The sequence below is a fragment of the Leucopleurus acutus genome, assembly GCF_964270905.1.
Source record: "Leucopleurus acutus genome assembly, chromosome: 15".
Taxonomy (NCBI): Eukaryota; Metazoa; Chordata; class Mammalia; order Artiodactyla; family Delphinidae; genus Leucopleurus; species Leucopleurus acutus.
The window spans coordinates 8,081,753-8,100,954 of record NC_139157.1 but is presented as its reverse complement, the minus strand read 5'-3'; the positions used below and the strand labels follow the sequence as shown (position 1 = coordinate 8,100,954).

Below are 19,202 nucleotides of genomic sequence, written 5' to 3'. Positions count from 1 at the left end.
AATCAGAGGACCAAAGTGAGGATGGAAACTATCTCCCACTTCATAAGAATCCCAAGACTTGACAGCTTTTTGCACTTTAATGTGTAATACTCAAGGTACAACAAGATAAATGCATCTAACATTGTCATAAATAAAAGACATCAGTCATCAAGGGCTCCAGAGTGAACAGCATCTTCGTAACCTCCATGCTTATCATCTTTGCTGTCTGGGTGTAATTTAATAAGATCATCAATTCGAAGAATGGTAATTGCAGCTTCAGTTGCAAATTTCAAACTTTTAACTTTAACTATGGTTGGTTCAAACACCCCTGCTTGTTTGTTGTCTCGGGGTTTACCATTGACCAAGTCAAGACCAATCCTGCAATTTAGAAAAAAACCTATTAAATGGCCTCTTTCATAGTTCACACCCATCCTATTCCACTCCTTTAAAAGTTGACTAGGGGGACTTCCCTGGTGGTCCAGTGGTTAAGACTCCACATTCCCAATGCAGGGGGCCTGGGTTCAATCCCTGGCCAGGGAACTAGATCCCACACGCCACAAATAAGAGCCCACCTGCTGCAACTGAAGATACTATACGTCGCAACTAAGGCCCGGCGCAGCCAAATAAATATTTAAAAAGTTGACTAGGTGGTAGTCTCATTAGTGCTAGCTATTCCATTCAAATGTTAACCTTGGGAAACGCTGGGACCTTACAGTAGATCCCTATAAGTCTAAAGTAATTGATTATGGATAAACAAATTCAGCACTGAAAGAGGTGTAGAAAGCCTCGATGGTAGTAAAGAAATTGTTTCTAAACATCATTTAATATCTTAAAAGGAGGTTGCTTAAAAACAGGTGTGGACCACCCAAAAATAATTTCCTCTCTGGAACCTTCCTACTGTAGGTAAATGACTCTACCCACAGCAGCAGGGAAAGGTGAGAAATCCGATTTGATAACTAAGACACACCAATGCTAATAATCACTAGTCATCATCCTTCGTGAGTTTAAAACAAAAACCAAACTACCATATACGATATACAGATGACAATGAGAAATGTCAAGCACGCTTACCATTTGAGATTTTTGCGTTCTGGGTTAACTTGAGCCTCATTATGAAAAGCTCTTAATTTTGCAACCAGATCTATGGAGTCTTGGGCAGCATTAACGGCCAGAGTGTTGGGAATAACAAGAAGAGACCTTGCGAACTCGGCAATAGCAAGCTGCTCCCGGGAGCCCTGAGAACAAAGACAATGAGGTGTCTTCACAGAAGGAAGAAAATTAACACCCACAGCGGCAGCTAAGGTCGCAGAAGAGACGTATTCATGTGAACAAAGTGCCGTGCCCTTCCAGAAATGAAAACGGGCTTCCAGATGCTCTTACCATGCTGGTTGCGTAGTTTTCGAGGTATATGGACAGGGCCGCCTCTACGGCGCCGCCACCAGGAACCACAGATTTCGACTCCAAAACTCTCTTCACCACACAAAGCGCATCATGTAAAGAGCGCTCCATCTCGTCACACATGAAATCATTTGCGCCGCGTAAGATGACCGACGCAGAGGTACGAGCCTTAGTGCTATTTCAAAAACAGGGAAATTCTCAAATCAATGCTTTAATAAATCCGTGCAGAAATTCAGTCTAAGTGCCTTGATTAAATCCTGCTCACACAGGACATTTAGACACGGAAGCAATGTCTAGACCATGGAGAAGAGATGAAATGGTTACTTCACCTCAATTTACATGGCCCAACATTATTTTATCCCATGCGTATAACTGCTTATATCACTGAAAGACTATATAGCAGCAAATAAATGGGAAGGTGGCCTATTTTCGCTCATTAATAAATAAAATCTGTAGCGCTTTGTAATTTAGAAAGCAGCTCTTACTTTTTAATCACGATCAGCTCATCATCGCACACTCTCTCCTGTACCACCTCCTCTGCTTGTCCCAACATTGAAGCTTCAAAAGTTTCTTCACCTTCCAAATTGGCCAGGGTCGACAGAATAGTTGCTGTTAAAGTAATCACAAAGATCTGTAAACACTGTTCTTTCATGGATATTTTCAAATCCTGCCTTAGATTCAGACACAGGTATTTATGATAGAGGTGTCATATGAAGGTAAGGTTAAGGTTTACAGTTAAGCATCAGGCAACCAACTGTCCTTTTATCCTAAGATGGAACCATGTCACTTTGAGGTGGAGCGAGTGGAAGAACTCGCCCAGTTACATGAAGACACGCCTCTACACACGTGTCTGTAGCAAAAAGCACTAAGGGGGTAAAAAGTAAAACCGTTACGTTTCTGGAGCTGCTTATTGTTAACTTCCAATGTAAAGGGACACGGTCCTGGGTAGTAACAGTATCCGAGAGCCGGCAGGAGACTCACCTCCGGAAGCCTTAGCAACGCGTTTAAGGTCCCTTTTTAAAACTCTTCGAACTGCCATAGCACCAGTCTCCACAAAATACTTCAGACACATGTCGTCAATTCCACCAGTGGTTAGAATAACATTGGCACCAGTTGCCAGGATCTTCTGGATTCGCTCCTTGGTGATATCTGACTCTCTACAAAGATAAGTATTTGAGTAGTAACCTAAAGTTATCTGCTGTGTTTTTTATGTTAAATACAGCTCGAACTTCCATTAAGTATTTTTCACAAAATAATTGCAGATTAAATTATATTAACTAGGGACTTCCCTGGTGGCACAGTGGTTAAGAATCCGCTTGCCAATGCAGGGGACACGGGTTCGAGCCCTGGTCTGGGAAGGTCCCATATGCCGGAGCAACTAAGCCCGTGCGCCACAACTACTGAGCCTGCGCTCTAGAGCCCGTGAGCTGCAACTACTGAAGCCTGTGCACCTAGAGCCCGCGCTCTGCAACAAGAGAAGCCACCGCAATAAGAAGCCCCCGCTTGCCGCAACTAGAGAAAGCCTGCGCACAGCAACAAAGACCCAGTGCAGACAAAAAAAAAAAATTTATTCTCTCCCTTCTATGACCAGAATTTAAATCGGTCCAATTTACAGAAAAGGGATTAAAAACTACCAGTTAGCTCTCCCCCACCCCAATTTGAGCTCTTAACCAAGAACTGTGGTTAGAAAGGAAGCAGCGTCCCTGCCTTCAAGGATCTGGGACAACCAAACTCCAGGGCTAATGTTACTCAGTGCAGTACAGAGACTACAAGTGCATGAGAGCCATGCATCCAGCCTGGCAGGTGGGACAAGGAAAGCTAAAGGTCTGGAGTTAATACAGGGGTCCAGAGTTGAAACTGCAGGTGGGATCAAAAAATGAAGAACCTTGTAAGTTCTTGTTAGTCTTGTAGGATGTTAGTGTGAACTGAGAAGCTGTTTAATATTTTTAAGTGAAAGTAACGTTATCAATCTGTGTTTTCAAAAGATGAAGGAATGAAGACAACAGGGTGATAACTGGAGGTGAATCTATCTGAGACTAGATGGCCTGAGCAGATAGGTCAAAGTTTATGGCTTGGGTAACTGGGAGGTTCAGCCACTGACTCCTGGAGTGAAATAAATGCTAAAAGGTTGGGCTGCAAGATGACAGAGTTCCTGTTTCAACAAGATGAGTCTGAAGCCCCTGGGATACTCAGGTGAAACTGCCAGAAGGAAATGGAAATCCCAAACTATGGGAAACATACACAGATTTGAAAAATAGCCAATATAGAGACAGCTGAAGCCATTTTACTCATTCAAAGAATAGTAGATGAGATCAAAGGATCTTAGTGAAATGAGTTAAAGGTGAACCTCAAAATAAAACTCTGTATATACACTAAACAAATGCTGCACGTCAAACGTGATACTAAGGATGGGGGCTACAAAGCAAAGGAAATGATTCAGCCTCTACCTTCACAGAGCTTACAATTGCAGACACAGAAATATAGTTAGAAACTGTGCTTAAGCCCCAGGAAGACAAAGTATAGGAGCTCACAGCAGAGAATAATTCAGATTGAGGGGGAAAGAAAAGCTTCTTTGAGAGATTTATCAACTAAAAAATAAACTAAAAAATTAACCAGTCAAAACAAGTAGGCACGGGCTTTCCTGGTGGCGCAGTGGTTAAGAGTCCGCCTGCCGATGCAGGGGACACGGGTTCATGCCCCGGTCCGGGAAGATCCCACATGTTGCGGAGCGGCTGGGCCCATGAACCATGGCCGCTGAGCCTGCATATCCGGAGCCTGTGCTCCGCAACGGGAGAGGCCACAACAGTGAGGCCCGCGTACCACAAAAACAAAAACAAAAACAAGTAGGCACAGAATATATTTTGGGCAGACGAAGGAAAACTCTTAGGGGCCTGTGGAAGTAGAGCTTTGGTGGATTCTAGTTTCAGCCGTGCTAGAGCACAGTAAAAAGAGTTATATAAGGAATTCAAAAACCTATCCTAGAGCTTCCTTGGTGGCGCAGTGGTGAGTCCGCCTGCCGATGCAGGGGACACAGGTTCGTGCCCCGGTCCGGGAAGATCCCACATGCCACGGAGCGGCTGGGCCTGTGAGCCATGGCTGCTGAGCCTGCGGGTCTGGAGCCTGTGCTCCGCAGCGGGAGAGGCCACGACAGTGAGAGGCCCGCGTACCGCAAAAAAAAAAAAAAACAAACAAAACCTATCCTAGAGTGAAGGGAAGCCTCCAAAAGGTTCTGGCCTTGCAAGCAACGAGATCCACTTGGCTGCTGTGAGAATAGCCCGGGTGGGAACAAGACTGAAACCAAGACGACCAGCTTGGGTGCCTCTCCAATAGTCTGGGGCAAGAAAATGGAAATGGAAAAGTAGGTGAATTTGAGATTTAATTTATAGATAGAAATCAAGTGGTCTTGATGACAGATTAGAAAGGGAAAGAGTACTAAGTGAAAAGGAGTTACAGACATTTCCCAGTCTTCTGCCTGAATAGAGGGGTCCCTAACTAAAATGGCAAAGAGCAGATTTGGGGGTATCATCACAAGTTCAATTTTAGACATAATGACTTTGAGATGCTTAAGAAGCATTCAATCAATTAAAGCTCAGAGAAATAGATTTGGGAGTCTCCAGCACAGAGACGCTGGCCACCCAGGCACAGGAATAGATGAGGTAGTATCACAAAACTGCTCTATCCTCGGAAAGTCTTTCAAGCAGTCGAAGGCTTGATAAAGGTCAAGTGGAAATTGAACATGTCTAATGAATTTCATAGCCGTGATCACTAGTGACCTGAGCAAGCGGTCCTCCAGTGGAGAGCACAGTTGAAGAGGGTATGAGAAATAAAACACCAGGAAGGTTTTTGTGTAAATCACTCGTGACATCTGGCTATGAAGAACTGAGGAAGGACAGAGTAATTGGAACACGTGGGGGCACAAGAGGCTTTTATTTAGGGATAAGAGAGGTACAAGTGGAATCCAGAAAGGAACGAAGAGTAGAATTAGCAGTTGAAGATGCAGTTGAGAAAGAATAATAGAGGAAGCAAGACTCTAAAAGCAGAAGGCAACAGGCTCTGAATACTTATTCTAGAGGGGCTGACCTCTGATGGAAAGAGTACACATGCAGATAGATTTAAGAGTACATCTTGGGACTTCCCTGGTGGTCCAGCAATTAAGACTTCGTGCTTCCACAGCAGGGGATGCGATCCCTGGTTGGGGAACTAAGATCCCGTGTGCCGCATGGTTCGGCCAAAAAACAAAGGAAAAAAAAGGGAGTACCTCTTCCCGACTAGCTCTCTAGCATGCCAGTCAATAGATATGGACGTATGAACTAGCTGGTACCTGGCAGAATCAACACTATACTGTTTGGTTCTTGTACCACTTGAGGAAACACATTCCTGGATGTATCTTCAAGCCTTAATATTAATATACTCATAAAACCAAAATTTCATAGAATGTTGATTTTCACGTATCACCCAAACCTCTCGTAAATCATCACGTTTTCTAATTTTCCAAACAGTTTGGGTAAAATATAGTTTGACTTCAGTTAAAACTTTGGTTAAAAACGTTAATATTTAAAGTCCTCCAAGACACTCACTTGAAAACAAAAAACCTACTTGCCTAATCATCATACCCTGCTACCTATTAGACCTACCACTCATTCTTTTTAGTTTACTGTCACCCGCTCTAAAAAAGGGTACTTTACAAACACCCCCTGTCCAAGGTCAAAAATGAATCTCTCAACATACCTCTGTCTAATCTGGTCCAGTTTTTCAGGGTCTGTAATAACCACTTGTACACCAAGCTTCATTTTTGTTTTCTGCAGGCTGAAGTCAAGGCAAGCAATTTTTGCATTCACTATTCTCTTGGGCATGCCTAAAATTGAACATAACGTTAAGTACCTTTACAGTAACTATAACATTGTTACCTTTTATAAAACACACCTATCCTTAGAGATCTGCAGAGATTTTAAATTGTTGTATGTACACGAATTTAAATTTTATTACTTTTACCCTTAGAAACAAACACTTAATGGCATTAAACACACGTGTTTTCTTTTAATTTGCATTTTTGTTAAGTTATATGTAATTAAATTACAAAAGAGGAATTAGCAACATTATGGACCATTTCCTTTTTCTCTAGGCTTCACTAAAGAACAGTAAATGCACATCCTGGATACTTCACCTGAAAATGTAGTTATACAGTCCACCAACAGCTAACTTTATCCTTTAGTATTCTTGTTACACGACCAAATCAAACCAAGCCTTACCCTGGGATCCCACCACACAGTTGAGTGCATAGCCATTGATGAGCATACTCTCCATCTGACTTCTCCCATGGGCTTTCAGAATATTAATGGAATTGACTGGATAGCGAGGCTGGCCTCTGACATCCGTGTATTTAACAGCAAGTACAGCGTCTACCACCATATTAGCAAAGAAATCTCCACTTCTAAGCCAACAGTTAAGGAGAACAAGAGACTCGGGATGGACAGCGGGTGCACATGAAAATCAAGGGTAATTCAAAGGCACTTCCTTTTAGCAATCTCATCAAAGAAACAACCATTATATACGCCACCAAAATGTTAGAGTACTATTTATCACTATCTGCATACTACTTTACACATACTTTGTATTACCTTTCCCCCTAGGAAAGAAGGGAACAGGCAATTTCCACACAGCATCATCTGGCAGAAAAACTAACACAGCGTCTTACTTTTAAAAAAGCCTACACTTTACTGGACCATCACAAGGATACATTCCAATGATTTTGGAAGACATCGATGTCTTAGCAGCATTGATCAGGCAATCCTTTCCAAGTTCATCAGTGTTAATAATTAGATTCTCACTGATATAACGCACTGCTTCCCTGTGTGAAGTGTGGGGAAGAAAACATAAATTCACTACTCAAAATTTTTGCTTTATCATTGTGTCAGGATGTCAGAGGCATCAATTTTCTGTTCAGCCATTTCATATAGGAGGAGGACACAAATAATCCTCCCTCTTCAGATCACGGCAATTTTAATCTATCCCATAAGCATAGCCACTAAATCTATTATTAGGAGATAATGTGGTAGTCAAATGGGAAGAAAAGGATACTGGCCCAACTTCCTACTTCAAATGTTTACTTAAATGCTAAAATACAACTTTTTCAAAGTAAGATTTAGTCATTAATTGAAACATTTAAAGAACAGACTGTTGGCAACTATTACATTAAATAATATATAAAATTTTCTCTGAATGTAAACAATCTTACTTGCAAGCAAGTCGATAGCCACTAATAACTGATGTGGGATGAATTTTCTGTTTGACAAGTTCATCTGCATTTTTTAGAAGTTCTGCTGCAATAATAACCTGCAGAGAAAACATCCATTACTCTCACAGTAGCCTGACATTCATTATGTGCAACACATATGTACAAACAACACTAACACGCATCAGATATTAAGAACCAGAATGGTAACAGTGGTGAAATGCATAACTGCTTATTAGAAACCAGAAAAAAAGACACCCCTACACGGTATTGTATACGCAAATAGCTAAAGCCAAATAAGAGTCAGTACAACAATAGGAGACACATCCATTACTCTTCAAGATGAAGTGCTCAACATAAGCTAAATGAAGAGCCTGACCACTCAGATCATCTGTACTATTTATTTATTTGGCTGTGCACGGCTTGCAGGATATTAGTTCCCCAACCAGGGATTGAACCCAGGCCCTCGGCAGTGAAAGTGCGGAGTCCTAACCACTGAACCGCCAGGGAATTCTTGATCTGTGCTATTTTACGTTATTATTTTAAAAATCATCCTTCTAAGTACACCAAAAATTATTTTTTAAGCAAAAAAAAACTTTGAAAAAATTTAGTCTGCATCTTTTGGGGAAATTATAGTTACATTTTAAAAACTACGTTATCATAAACAAGCTACTTAACAAAGACCATTATCATTATTTTAGAAGAGGTAGATTTCATTCTTCCATGGCTTAAAGTTTAATCTAGAAACAACCATTTTCTACCACAAACCACTGCTTGTTTCTTTACAGCAAATTATTATTTGTTCCTCACCAAATAATAGTGTTTCTACATCAGGGTGCTGGGTGATCTTCAAGGAGTTTAAATCATGTTACTGATCGCGTTTACAAACTTTCTCAAACTCCCATTTGAACTCATAAGATCACTTGTCAGCCTTTAAAATATAAAAACATGTTGTTTTTAAAAAACTGGTAAGGTTTTAGGAATTCCTGGGCCTCAGGCTGTGAGGGGAGGAGAAAAAAAAGACACTTTTTTTTCCTTTAAAAAGAAACCATTAAAAAAAATTCTGCGTGATGCATGAATAATAGCTGAGAAAAAATTCGTAAAACTCGCAAAAACATTTAAAGTGAGGATTATATTAAATTATCTCTTAAGTTTCTTTTCTACTTGAATTGTACAAACTAGCTATAACCACAAGTCTTCAAATTTTGTTTCTGAACCACTACCCCCAAAACAAATGACTTACCTCTGGCTTCACTTTCTGAAAGTTTGATTTTAAAAGGTATACCAGTATTTAGCCATTAGTCCATTAGTCTTTACCTACCACGGAGGTAGTTCCGTCTCCCACTTCTTTGTCTTGCAGGTCAGCAAGCTCGCAAAGAACTCTGGCTGCAGGGTGTTCCACCTCCAGTAACTTCAGGATGGTCGCACCATCATTAGTAATGGTTACATCCTAAGAAATTTCCCGGGAAAGAAAAACTGACATAATCACCCACAGAAACAGAATATCCCCTAAGTTAGAACAACCCCATTATGAAACATTCACCTTCGGTATACCTTTCAACACTAGCATCCTGATAAAAACAAAGAATTTACAAAGCAAGGTGTTTATGAACAGTTTTTTTCCCTTAAAGTGACTAACACAATATTTAGATATACTTACACCAATATCATCCACTAACATTTTATCCAAGCCAACTGGACCAAGAGAACTTTTCACAATATTGGCAATCGAAGCTGCAGCCATGACTGCAGAAATGAAAGAAAGAAATTAGAAAATCCTTGATTCCAAGGACAATCATTTCAGCCTAAAAGAAGTAAGTGACATGCAACAGCCTCTGAATTTTTCAAATCAACAAATCCGTCCCAATTTGAAAATTAGCTATTAAAAGTCTAATATGGGGAGTGGCTAGTAACACACACTCTGAATTCAACCGCCAAGGGGACGCCAAGTGTTGTAGAGAGTACCCACTTTATTGTCTCATAAAATTAAAACATAATCTACTCTTCGACATTTCAGATTCTGCCACTCCATACAGAATAGAAATAGATACGTATCAGCCTTTTCCTTCAGACTCTGGCAGGTTTAAGAAAAAAAAAGTTCTATTAAAATTAACAAGACTTTGTGAATCAAAAAAGCGGTAATCCAAAGGTTCTGACTATACTTCAAATTTGTTCATGACAAAAATAGGAATCTATCAAATGACAGTACGAGGGACTGGCATTCGTGACTTCTGAAGTGTAAACCATCTCAACAATGCTTTAAGCGGTTAAAATCTACTAGATAAAATGTGTTTATCATTTAACATTTAACAAAAACTTCGTCAGCTAGCTTTGTTACAGGAAGTGGTCAGCGACAGGTGGGGTACGGACTGAATCGGCAGGGGGACCACGGGCAAGTCGTCTTGAAGAGTGGCTGATGGCCATTCGCCCCTCAGTAAAACGAGCCGTTAAAGCCAGTTCTTCCTGGTGAATGGCCCTAAAAGGAGACCCAGAGATTGCGGTGGACACCCTTCCTGATTAGCATCAAGACAAAAGGGCGCAGGGCACCCGGCCCTCTGGGACTCGAGGCACGGCGGCACGTGTCGGTGCGCGGGGCCCGCTCTCCAGGTCGGGGCGCGCCTCGCCAGCCTCACGACCGCAGCATCCGGGCAGCTCTAGTTAAAACCGCGCTGCGCCCTCGGGAATGCCGCGCTCCGGGAAGAGGGCGCTGCCGCCCCGAAGCGCCGAGACCCGCCGCGGGTCGGAGACGCCGCCCGTGCCACCCGGGGGTCCCTTTCTGGGGAGAGAAGGGAAGGCGTGAGCACGGCAGCCACGGCCCCAGCGAGGCAGGGGAGGGTGGCGCACCGCCGCGGGCCCGCCGCAGGCCTCGCCCGCCCTTACCATTCTGGGAGCGGATCGCCTCCCCAGTGCTGCGGTCCCCGAACACGGACAAGGGCCCCTCCATCTTCGCGGCAGGGCACACGTCGAGTTTCACTCACACCGCGGGCAGCAAGCGTCTTGTTCCTGGGCCGGGCGGCGGCCACAGCAGCGGCGACTGCGTGGAACTGGCCTGAGTTACGCCGCGGGAGCTGCTGGGAATTCCACTCCTCCCAGCTCCCTGGCCGGGCCGCGGGGCAGGGCGGGAAAGAAAAATGGGGAGGAGGGTGGAGAATCGTGAACGCGCAGGAAGTGAGGACCCTGAAGGGGGCGGATCCAGCACTTTCGCTCAATTAGAGAGCGAATGAGAAGGGCGCGAAGGTAGGAGGGCGGAAGTCAGTATCTCGGACCGCTGGAGGAAGAGGGCGCCGGGCCGAAGTTTTCCCTACTACGCACAAATTGCGCGTGCGCGTTTGCACATTCTAGTGCCTTCTAGAAAAGGTGGTCGGTAGGGCGGAGTTCTGTGACGGAACGGGGGGTGGGGGGTAGGGCCGTGTAAGGTAGAGCCGGGGTTCTGAGCGAGTCTTACTTGGGGGAGTGTAAATCGGCGTTCTTGTTTTACTTAAATGTATGAGCTAGCTAGGAGAGCACGCGACAAGTAGCAGGCTTTGTTCCCGGGCTCACGGGTATAAGCTTCATGGGTCATGTGGGAAAGCGACAACCACCCTTTCTGAAAACTGCATCTCGCGCTGCCCCGTCCTCCCAGAGCCCAAACGGCCTGTCCGTGTGTGTCTCCGTGCGTGTGTGTCCGACAATGACCGGTCTATGCTTTGCGACCCCAGGGCCCAAATGACGCAATGAAACGCAGGCAGTGTGTTGGACGCGGGACGCCCCCGATGAGCTCGGCCCGACTTAACGGACCGTGAGCCAACCACCAAGCGCGTTGCTGCGAGGTGGTTGGTTGAATCCGGCGCCTGCGTGCGCCCCAGCGTAAGCGCTGATTGGAAGAGCGGAGATGACGGATTGCCCTATCCGCCATTCAGCGGCAGGGGGCTTGTTCGGGTTCGAGGTGTCGATGCCCTTACGTTCTCCTAAGGTCTTTTCCTAAGTTAATATGGCTGCGGCCGGCGAGCCGCTGGGACGTCGGTGAGGAGAGGAGGCGAGGTCTTTCCGAGGTTTTGGCTACGATTCCCCTCAGCAATGGCGCTTCGCTCGGGGTTCTGGGAGCTGTTGTCGGTTTGCAGGAACCCCGGTAATTTCATCTTCCCACGTCTCTCAGATTACTCCCCAGGGTCAGCACAATGTGCACATGCAGGTCGTCTTTTGCATTCAACATATACCATCGAAAACTAAACGAGCTAACAGCATCGTGATGACACTAGTAGAAAATTAAGGACTAGGGTCTGTGATGACTACACCCTGTGACCGAACATACCTTTTGTCCCCCTTCCAGGGCGCGAAGACTGAGGGGGAGAGGATGGAGACAAGTTAGATCATATTTTTGTTTTGTCCGTTTCGTCTTTTTTTTTTTTTTTTTTTTTTTTTTGCGGTACGCGGGCCTCTCACTGTCGTGGCCTCTCCCGTTGCGGAGCACAGGCTCCGGACGCGCAGGCTCAGCGGCCATGGCTCACGGGCCCAGCCGCTCCGCGGCACGTGGGATCTTCCCGGACCGGGGCACGAACCCGGGTCCCCTGCATCGGCAGGCGGATTCTCAACTACTGCGCCGCCTGGGAAGCCCCGTTTCGTCATTTTTTAAAGATACGTATGGTTGTTTACGTTCTTAGGGTGTCGGGTGGCAGTGCTGTCGACCAGTTCCAAGCCAGCGGTGAAGCCTGAAGCGGACCCTGAAGGAAATGAAGCTGTTGCCCCGGAGTTCACCAACCGGAACCCCCGGAATCTGGAGCTCTTAGCTGTAGCCAGAAAAGAGCGGGGCTGGGGGACAGTGTGGCCCTCCCGCGAGTTCTGGCACAGGTAATTAACTCTGCTAGGTATTGACCACAGAGCATGCATGGTGCTCTGCAAATTGTTTTCATCAGTTCATTTGAGGAACGTGCCCGGTAACTGCTGGCGACTCTCCTCTCAGGAAGCTGCCTTGCGGTGGGTCTAGGAGGGGTTAGTGGAGGGGGGCGGCAAACAATAAATACGTAGGTGTCATGGAGGAAACTGAAAGAGGATAAAGTTAGAATGGGGAACGGGTTGACTAAGACCCCTCAGATAATAGGAAGAAGCCAAACTATCTGCCAGGAAGAGCGTTCCCAGCAAGGGAAACAGCTAGGGTGGGAATGAGCTTGGCGCATTTGGGGCACCGAAAGGCCTGTGGACCTGGAGCTCAGAGGGCCGAGAGGTGGGTAGGAGACACATCATTAGCTCTGTAAATCAAGTAAGCGCTTTAGACGCTATTCTCACTACAGTGGGAAACTACGAGGGGATTTAAAATTTGAGCCCGAATGGAAGATCATTCTGGTTCCTTTGAGGAGAACAAATTTTTCAGGGGGCGGTGGTAGAGACAGGAAGAACGTTAGGAGTCTCTTCTTTGTTATAAAGATGGCCAGTTACTGAATGCTTTGTCTTCGCCAGGAACTATGCTAGGTGCTTTATATGCATTTTCTCATTTAATCCTTAAAAGTACTTTTTGAAGCAGGTGCAGTAATTTCCCCCGTTTTACAGGAGCAGGGGAATTGAGCCTTAGGGAGACAGGAGGGGGTCAAAGAAAGGGGGCAGGCAGTTCATCGTCGAAATAATCTGAATCTTGAATCCTGAATTTTTTTTTGAAATACCCAAATTATCACTTTTACTTAATATTTGGATTATTTAAATAATTGGAGATCTCTTTCCCCCCTTTTTTCCCTATCTCTCCATTCACAGTATTATCAGTATAAAATTGGAAGTGACCTTGGAGATAATGAGTCCTACTCCTTTGTTGCACTAATGGTTTAAGACAAGGACCAGCAAACTATGGCTCCTGGGCCAAAGCTGGCTTGCAGGCTAAATATTGTTACTTTTTTTTAAAGATTTTAAAAAATGCAAAGAATATTTTGTAATGTGAAAATTGTGTAAAATTCAAAGTTCATTATCCACAAAGAAAGTTTTATGGGCACCCAGCCACCACTCATTCTTACCTGGCTGTCCTGGTATTACTGTGGCTGAGTTGAGCAGTTGACCCATGTTGTTACCTGGAAACTAGGTTCACCTCTCGGTGGATGTCAAGCCAGAAGACACAAGCAAGCCAAAGATCAGGAGAAGGAAGGATTTATTACTTGCAGCAAGTAAGGAGAACCCCGGGATCTTCCCCAAAGCAGGGTCACGCGGAACAGCAAAACTGCGGGAGCTTTAAGCTAAGGGTACAAGCATATTCATGAAGGGGCTTGAGCAGAGGAGAATTCAGCATGGAATTGGGGCCAGGGTCGATAGAGTCCTAGCGTTAGTTGATTGAAGTCACAGGGGTCAACATAGTCATTTCCATCCTCCACCTGAGGATGGAGAAACTTAAAGACGGTATCAGATTGTTATATATTTCCCTTGAGGAGGAACTAGGACTCTGTTTTACCACTAGACTATTGTTTCTTGACTGCTTTTCCTTTGTTCCTGCATTCCCTTACTTCCCTTAAGATCATTAATTACTGAGACCTGTTCAAGAGCAGGCACTGTGGCCAAGCTTAGAGCACAGAATGGCTTAGGCCAAAAATGGCTTCTCTTATGTGGAGAAAGACATGCTAGTTCTCTTTCTCCAGGGACCCACTACCCTCTCTGCTTACAATATGGCCTGCAAACCATAAAAGATTTACTATCTGATCCCTTACAGAAAGAGTGTGTTGACCCCTGGATTAAGAGATTGTGATTTTTACTAGGGCTACCAGCGAAACTAGGAGTAGAACCCACATTTCTAAATCTAGTGCTTTTTATGCTATTTCACACTAAGAATCTTAGTATAATGCTTGATTTCAGTGTTTTCTTTATCATGAACTTAATTTCTAAATGTATAATGTATACAAATGTTGTAAAATCCAAAAGGGACTATAGTTTCTGTGTATCCTTCTAGAGCTAGTCTATGCAGATAAGTATGAACTTGTATTTTTTTCATTATAAATCTTACCACATCATATATATTGTTCTGCATTCCCCCCCCACCTCCTTCACCCCTCCCAACACACACACACACACACACACACTTAAAAATACATCTTGGAAATATTTTGTGTTGGTGGGAACATTGGCTCTGGAGCCAGACCCCTGGACTTAAATCCTACCTAGCTTCATTACTTACCATTCATTAGTTGTAACCTTGCTAAGTTACTTAACCTTTCTGTGTCAGTTTCTGCAGCCCAAAAAAGAAAAAAAATAAATAAAGAAAGAAAGAATAATGGGATTAGTTTGAGACATGAGCTATACCTGTAAACAATTAGGACTCCCTGGCACAGTAAGTGTTCAGTAAATGTTAGCAACAGCAGCATCATAAATTGCTACTTTGTTCTTAATTATGTAAAATAACTGTTTGAAGTAACTGTGTAAAATACTGTAGCTTTACGTTTAGGTCTTTAATCCATTTAGAGTTTATTTTTGTGTACTGTGTTAGGAAGTGTTCTAATTTCATTCTTTTACATGTAGCTGTCCAGTTTTCCCAGCACCATGTATTGAAGAGGCTGTCTTTTCTCCATTGTATATTCTTGCCTCCTTTATCAAAGATAAGGTGACCATATGTGCGTGAACACTCTATGACATAAATCACAGTAAGATCCTTTTTGACCCATCTCCTAGGGAAATGGAAATAAAAACAAAATGGGACCTAATGAAACTTAAAAGCTTTTGCACAGCAAAGGAAACCGTAAACAAGAAAAAAAGACAGCCCTCAGAATGGGAGAAAATATTTGCAAACGAAGCAACTGACAAAGGATTAATCTCCAAAATGTACAAGCAGCTCATGCAGCTCAATATCAAAAAAAACGAACAACCCAATCCAAAAATGGGAAGAAAACCTAAATAGACATTTCTCCAAAGAAGATATACAGATATACAGATTGCCAACAAACACATGAAAGGATGCTCAACATCACTAATCATTAGAGAAATGCAAATCAAAACTACAATGAGCTATCACCTCACACGGATGGCCAGAATGGCCATCATCAAAAAATCTACAAACGATAAATGCTGGAGAGGGTGTGGAGAAAAGGGAACCCTCTTGCACTGTTGGTGGGAATGTAAATTGATACAGCCACTATGGAGAACAGTATGGAGGTTCCTTAAAAAACTAAAAATAGAACTACCGTATGACCCAGCATTCCCACTACTGGGCATATACCTGAGAAAACCATAATTCAAAGAGTCATGTACCACAGTGTTCATTGCAGCACTATTTACAATACCCAGGACATGGAAGCAACCTAAGTGTCCATCAACAGATGAATGGATAAAGAAGATGTGGCACATATATATACAATGGAATATTACTCAGCCATAAAAAGAAACGAAATTGAGTTATTTGTAGTGAGGTGGATGGACCTAGAGTCTGTCATACAGAGTGAAGTAAGTCAGAAAGAGAAAAAAAATATCATATGCTAACACATATATATGGAATCTAAAAAAAGAAGGTTCTGATGAACCTAGGGGCAGGACAGGAATAAAGACGCAGACATAGAGAATGGACTTGAGGACATGGGGAGGGGGAAGGGAAAGCTGGGATGAAGTGAGAGAGTAGCATTGACATATACACTACCAAATGTGAAATAGATAGCTAGTGGGAAGCAGCTGCATAGCACAGGGAGATCAGCTCGGTGCTTTGTGACCACCTAGAGGGGTGGGATAGGGAGGGTGGGAGGGAGATACGTATAGCTCATTCGCTTTGTTATACAGCAGAAACTAACACAACATTACAAAGCAATTATACTCCAATAAAGATTTTAAAAATAAAATACCGTTGCATGGCTGTTTTAATTAACTGACTGCCTATTGATGATTATCTTTTATGATTTCAAACAGTGTTGAAATGAATTGTCTTGTCCATGCAATTTAGCAGTGAGATTGGGCATATTTTCATGGGTTTAAGAGTCATTAATATTTTTCTTTTCTGTGAACAGTCTATCCATCCTCTGCCTATTAAGTTACTGGTCATTTCCTTATTGATTATAGGAGGCTTTTTACATATTATGGAAATTAGCACAATATATGATTTAAAAGTATTTTTTGTTTCATTGCTTGCCTTTTGACTTTACTGTTTTGTTTTTTTGTTTTTCTTAGCATGCAGAAAACTTTGTTAATTTTTTTTAAACAAAAGCCATATGATGTAGTTTGAGGTCATGTTAAATAGCTTGATATAGTTAAATAGGTTTATCTTACTTTGACATTACTTAAAACTTCTCCCATGTTGTCTTCTAGTACACTTATGATTTCTGTTTTTATATTTAAATCGTTAGCTAGAAAATAAAAGCATATAGTAAGGGGACTTCTCTGGGGGTCCAGTGGTTAAGACTCCACACTCCCAATGCAGAGGGCACGGGTTCGATCCCTGGTCAGGGAACTAAGATCCCACATGCCACATGGCGTGGCCAAAAAATAAATAAAATATTTCCTTCCTTTAAAAAAAAAAATAGCATGTAGTAAGTATGTTTTTATCCAGTGTAGGGTCGGCAACTTAGCTTTGCCTCTTCAAATCCTTTTTTTGAAGTAGATGCTGTGTAAATCTCAGCAGTCAGAAATACCAAATTTCTCCTGGATATTTGAGGCTAAGTAGAAATGTTTGCTTTATTGCTGATGATATTCTCATAAAAGCAAGGGGAAAACACCTTTCCCGAGTAAAAGCCAGGTTAAGTATGCTGAAGTAAATGAACCAGACATTACATTCTTGAGAACTATTTCGGCATTTATTCACCTGAAGTCATTTATCTTTAGAATTCTTTTATGATTTTATTCTCTCACCTCATTTAGGTTGCGAGTTATAAGGAGTCAGCACCACATAGACGCGCTTGTTGAGCATCGCAATGGCCAGACTGTGGTTTCGGCATCCACTCGTGAATGGGCCATTAAAAAACACCTTTATAGCACCAGAAATGTGGTGGCTTGTGAGAGTGTAGGACGAGTGCTGGCAGAGCGGTGCTTGGAAGCAGGAATCAACTTCATGGTCTACCAACCAACTCCTTGGGAGGCAGCCTCAGACTCGGTATTTTTGTTTTCATGTACTTAGTTAAAAGCTATTGTGTTAATTCTTGACAGTAGATATTTACATAATAATAGTTCCATTTATTAAGTTCTTTCCAAGTGTCAGAGCCTGAGGTGAGTATCCTGATGTGCATTACCTCACAGCAGCCTATAGCGTGTCGGGACTCATGTTCTGTAGGTCAGCTGAGGCTGGCTGGCCCAGTCCTTGTGGCACGGGGCAGGGTTCAAACCCACGTGACCGATTTCATAGCCATAATGTTGACCACTCTGCTTCCCTATTCATATAGTAACATCTTGTCTATAGAATATTTTAAAATGCTGCTAATCCTTGACATCTCTACATCCTCTTTTTTCTTATCTGTGTCATTATTAAGGTCACTTTCTGAAAAACCAGTGTAGGCTGGGAAGTTAGCAAGGATCAAATCAGTTGTTTATTTCTCTTTCTCTTGGGAATTGAACTATTGTCAGCTTGTGGTGTTGACTTAATCTTTTCCTTTTTTCCTGATCTTCAAAACCAGATGAAACGACTGCAGAGTGCCATGACAGAAGGTGGTGTGGTGCTGCAGGAGCCTCGGAGAATCTATGAATGAAGCGGAAGCGTTGCTTGATACTTGTAAATGTAAAGCTGTCAGCTATTCGTTCATCAGGAGAGAGTCTCTAGATGAACCGCCAGCTTGGACGTCCTGTACAGTAACCTAACAGTGGAATGTTATTAGTAGTTAAGGTTGTCCTCTTTTCCCCTTGTGTGTGTTTGTTTTAAATCCAGGGCTAAATTCTTCTCCTCTCTCTGACGTGAGAGAAGTATTTGAGAAGAGCTGTTGCCAATTATAATTAACTATTTTTTTTTTTTGCCGTACGTGGGCCTCTCACTGTTGTGGCCCCTCCCGTTGCGGAGCACAGGCTCCGGACGCGCAGGCTCAGCGGCCATGGCTCACGGGCCCAGCTGCTCCGCGGCATGTGGGATCTTCCTGGACCGAGGCACGAACCCGTGTCCCCTGCATCGGCAGGCGGACTCTCAACCACTGCGCCACCAGGGAAGCCTATAATTAACTTTTGAGGAACAAATGTTTATAAGTTAAAGAATAAAGGTATATTGTGAACTCTTATTTTCTGGTTATATGACATTTTCTCTGCCTTTGAGCTCACTGTGGCATGGGTACACATAGGTTTATGCATTTGTCACCGTGGCTGGGTTGCCGCTCAGGGTGTGGAGGTGTTTTTTTAATAAGAGATGTCAATATCAGTCAATTTATTATAAACAGTCATGTGAAGATAAAAGGGGCAAATCCTAACCTCAGTTGGGCTCCTGGATCCTAACAGAACCAGGTTTGAAAGAAGAAAGGAATGCAGTGAGGAAAGGAAATGGACAGGGTTAGTGTATGCTAAGTTTGCCATCAAGTGAAAATTTGTTAGGTAGGAGATGAAGCTTGAAGTACATTCAGGTTAATTTAAAATTGAAGTGGGGTAGATGGGAATCACGGCGGGTCTCTTAAATGAGTGGCTAAATCAAAGTAAGGTGTTAACTGATTTTGGCTATTTAAGACAAATGCGAAGAGGAAGAACCAGTAAGCAGTTAAAGTGGCTT

The 19,202-nt window shown here is 43.2% G+C and overlaps 2 protein-coding genes across 3 annotated transcripts; one reads left to right on the top strand and one right to left on the bottom strand.

Annotated features, from left to right (window-relative positions):
• Positions 1–140: 140 nt before the first annotated feature.
• Positions 141–10,671, bottom strand: TCP1 (t-complex 1; the record flags this gene model as incomplete). Its single annotated transcript, XM_082855443.1, has 12 exons — positions 10,490–10,671; positions 9,270–9,355; positions 8,931–9,059; positions 7,613–7,710; positions 7,115–7,225; positions 6,627–6,808; positions 6,106–6,232; positions 2,359–2,534; positions 1,863–1,986; positions 1,360–1,552; positions 1,051–1,214; positions 141–357 (listed from the first exon to the last, which is right to left on the bottom strand). Exons 1-12 carry the CDS (start codon positions 10,551–10,553, stop codon positions 141–143), a joined length of 1,671 nt encoding a protein of 556 aa, XP_082711569.1. The 5' UTR covers positions 10,554–10,671.
• Positions 10,672–11,586: 915 nt separating this feature from the next.
• Positions 11,587–18,723, top strand: MRPL18 (mitochondrial ribosomal protein L18). Of its 2 annotated transcripts, none has more exons than XM_082855238.1 (4): positions 11,587–11,717; positions 12,250–12,436; positions 17,387–17,469; positions 18,136–18,723. In XM_082855238.1, exons 1-4 carry the CDS (start codon positions 11,666–11,668, stop codon positions 18,201–18,203), a joined length of 390 nt encoding a protein of 129 aa, XP_082711364.1. In that variant the 5' UTR covers positions 11,587–11,665; the 3' UTR covers positions 18,204–18,723. The 2 variants fall into 2 exon arrangements, with proteins under 2 accessions (XP_082711364.1, XP_082711363.1); XM_082855237.1 differs by having other exon boundaries at positions 17,387–17,618.
• The last annotated feature ends 479 nt before the right edge of the window (positions 18,724–19,202 follow it).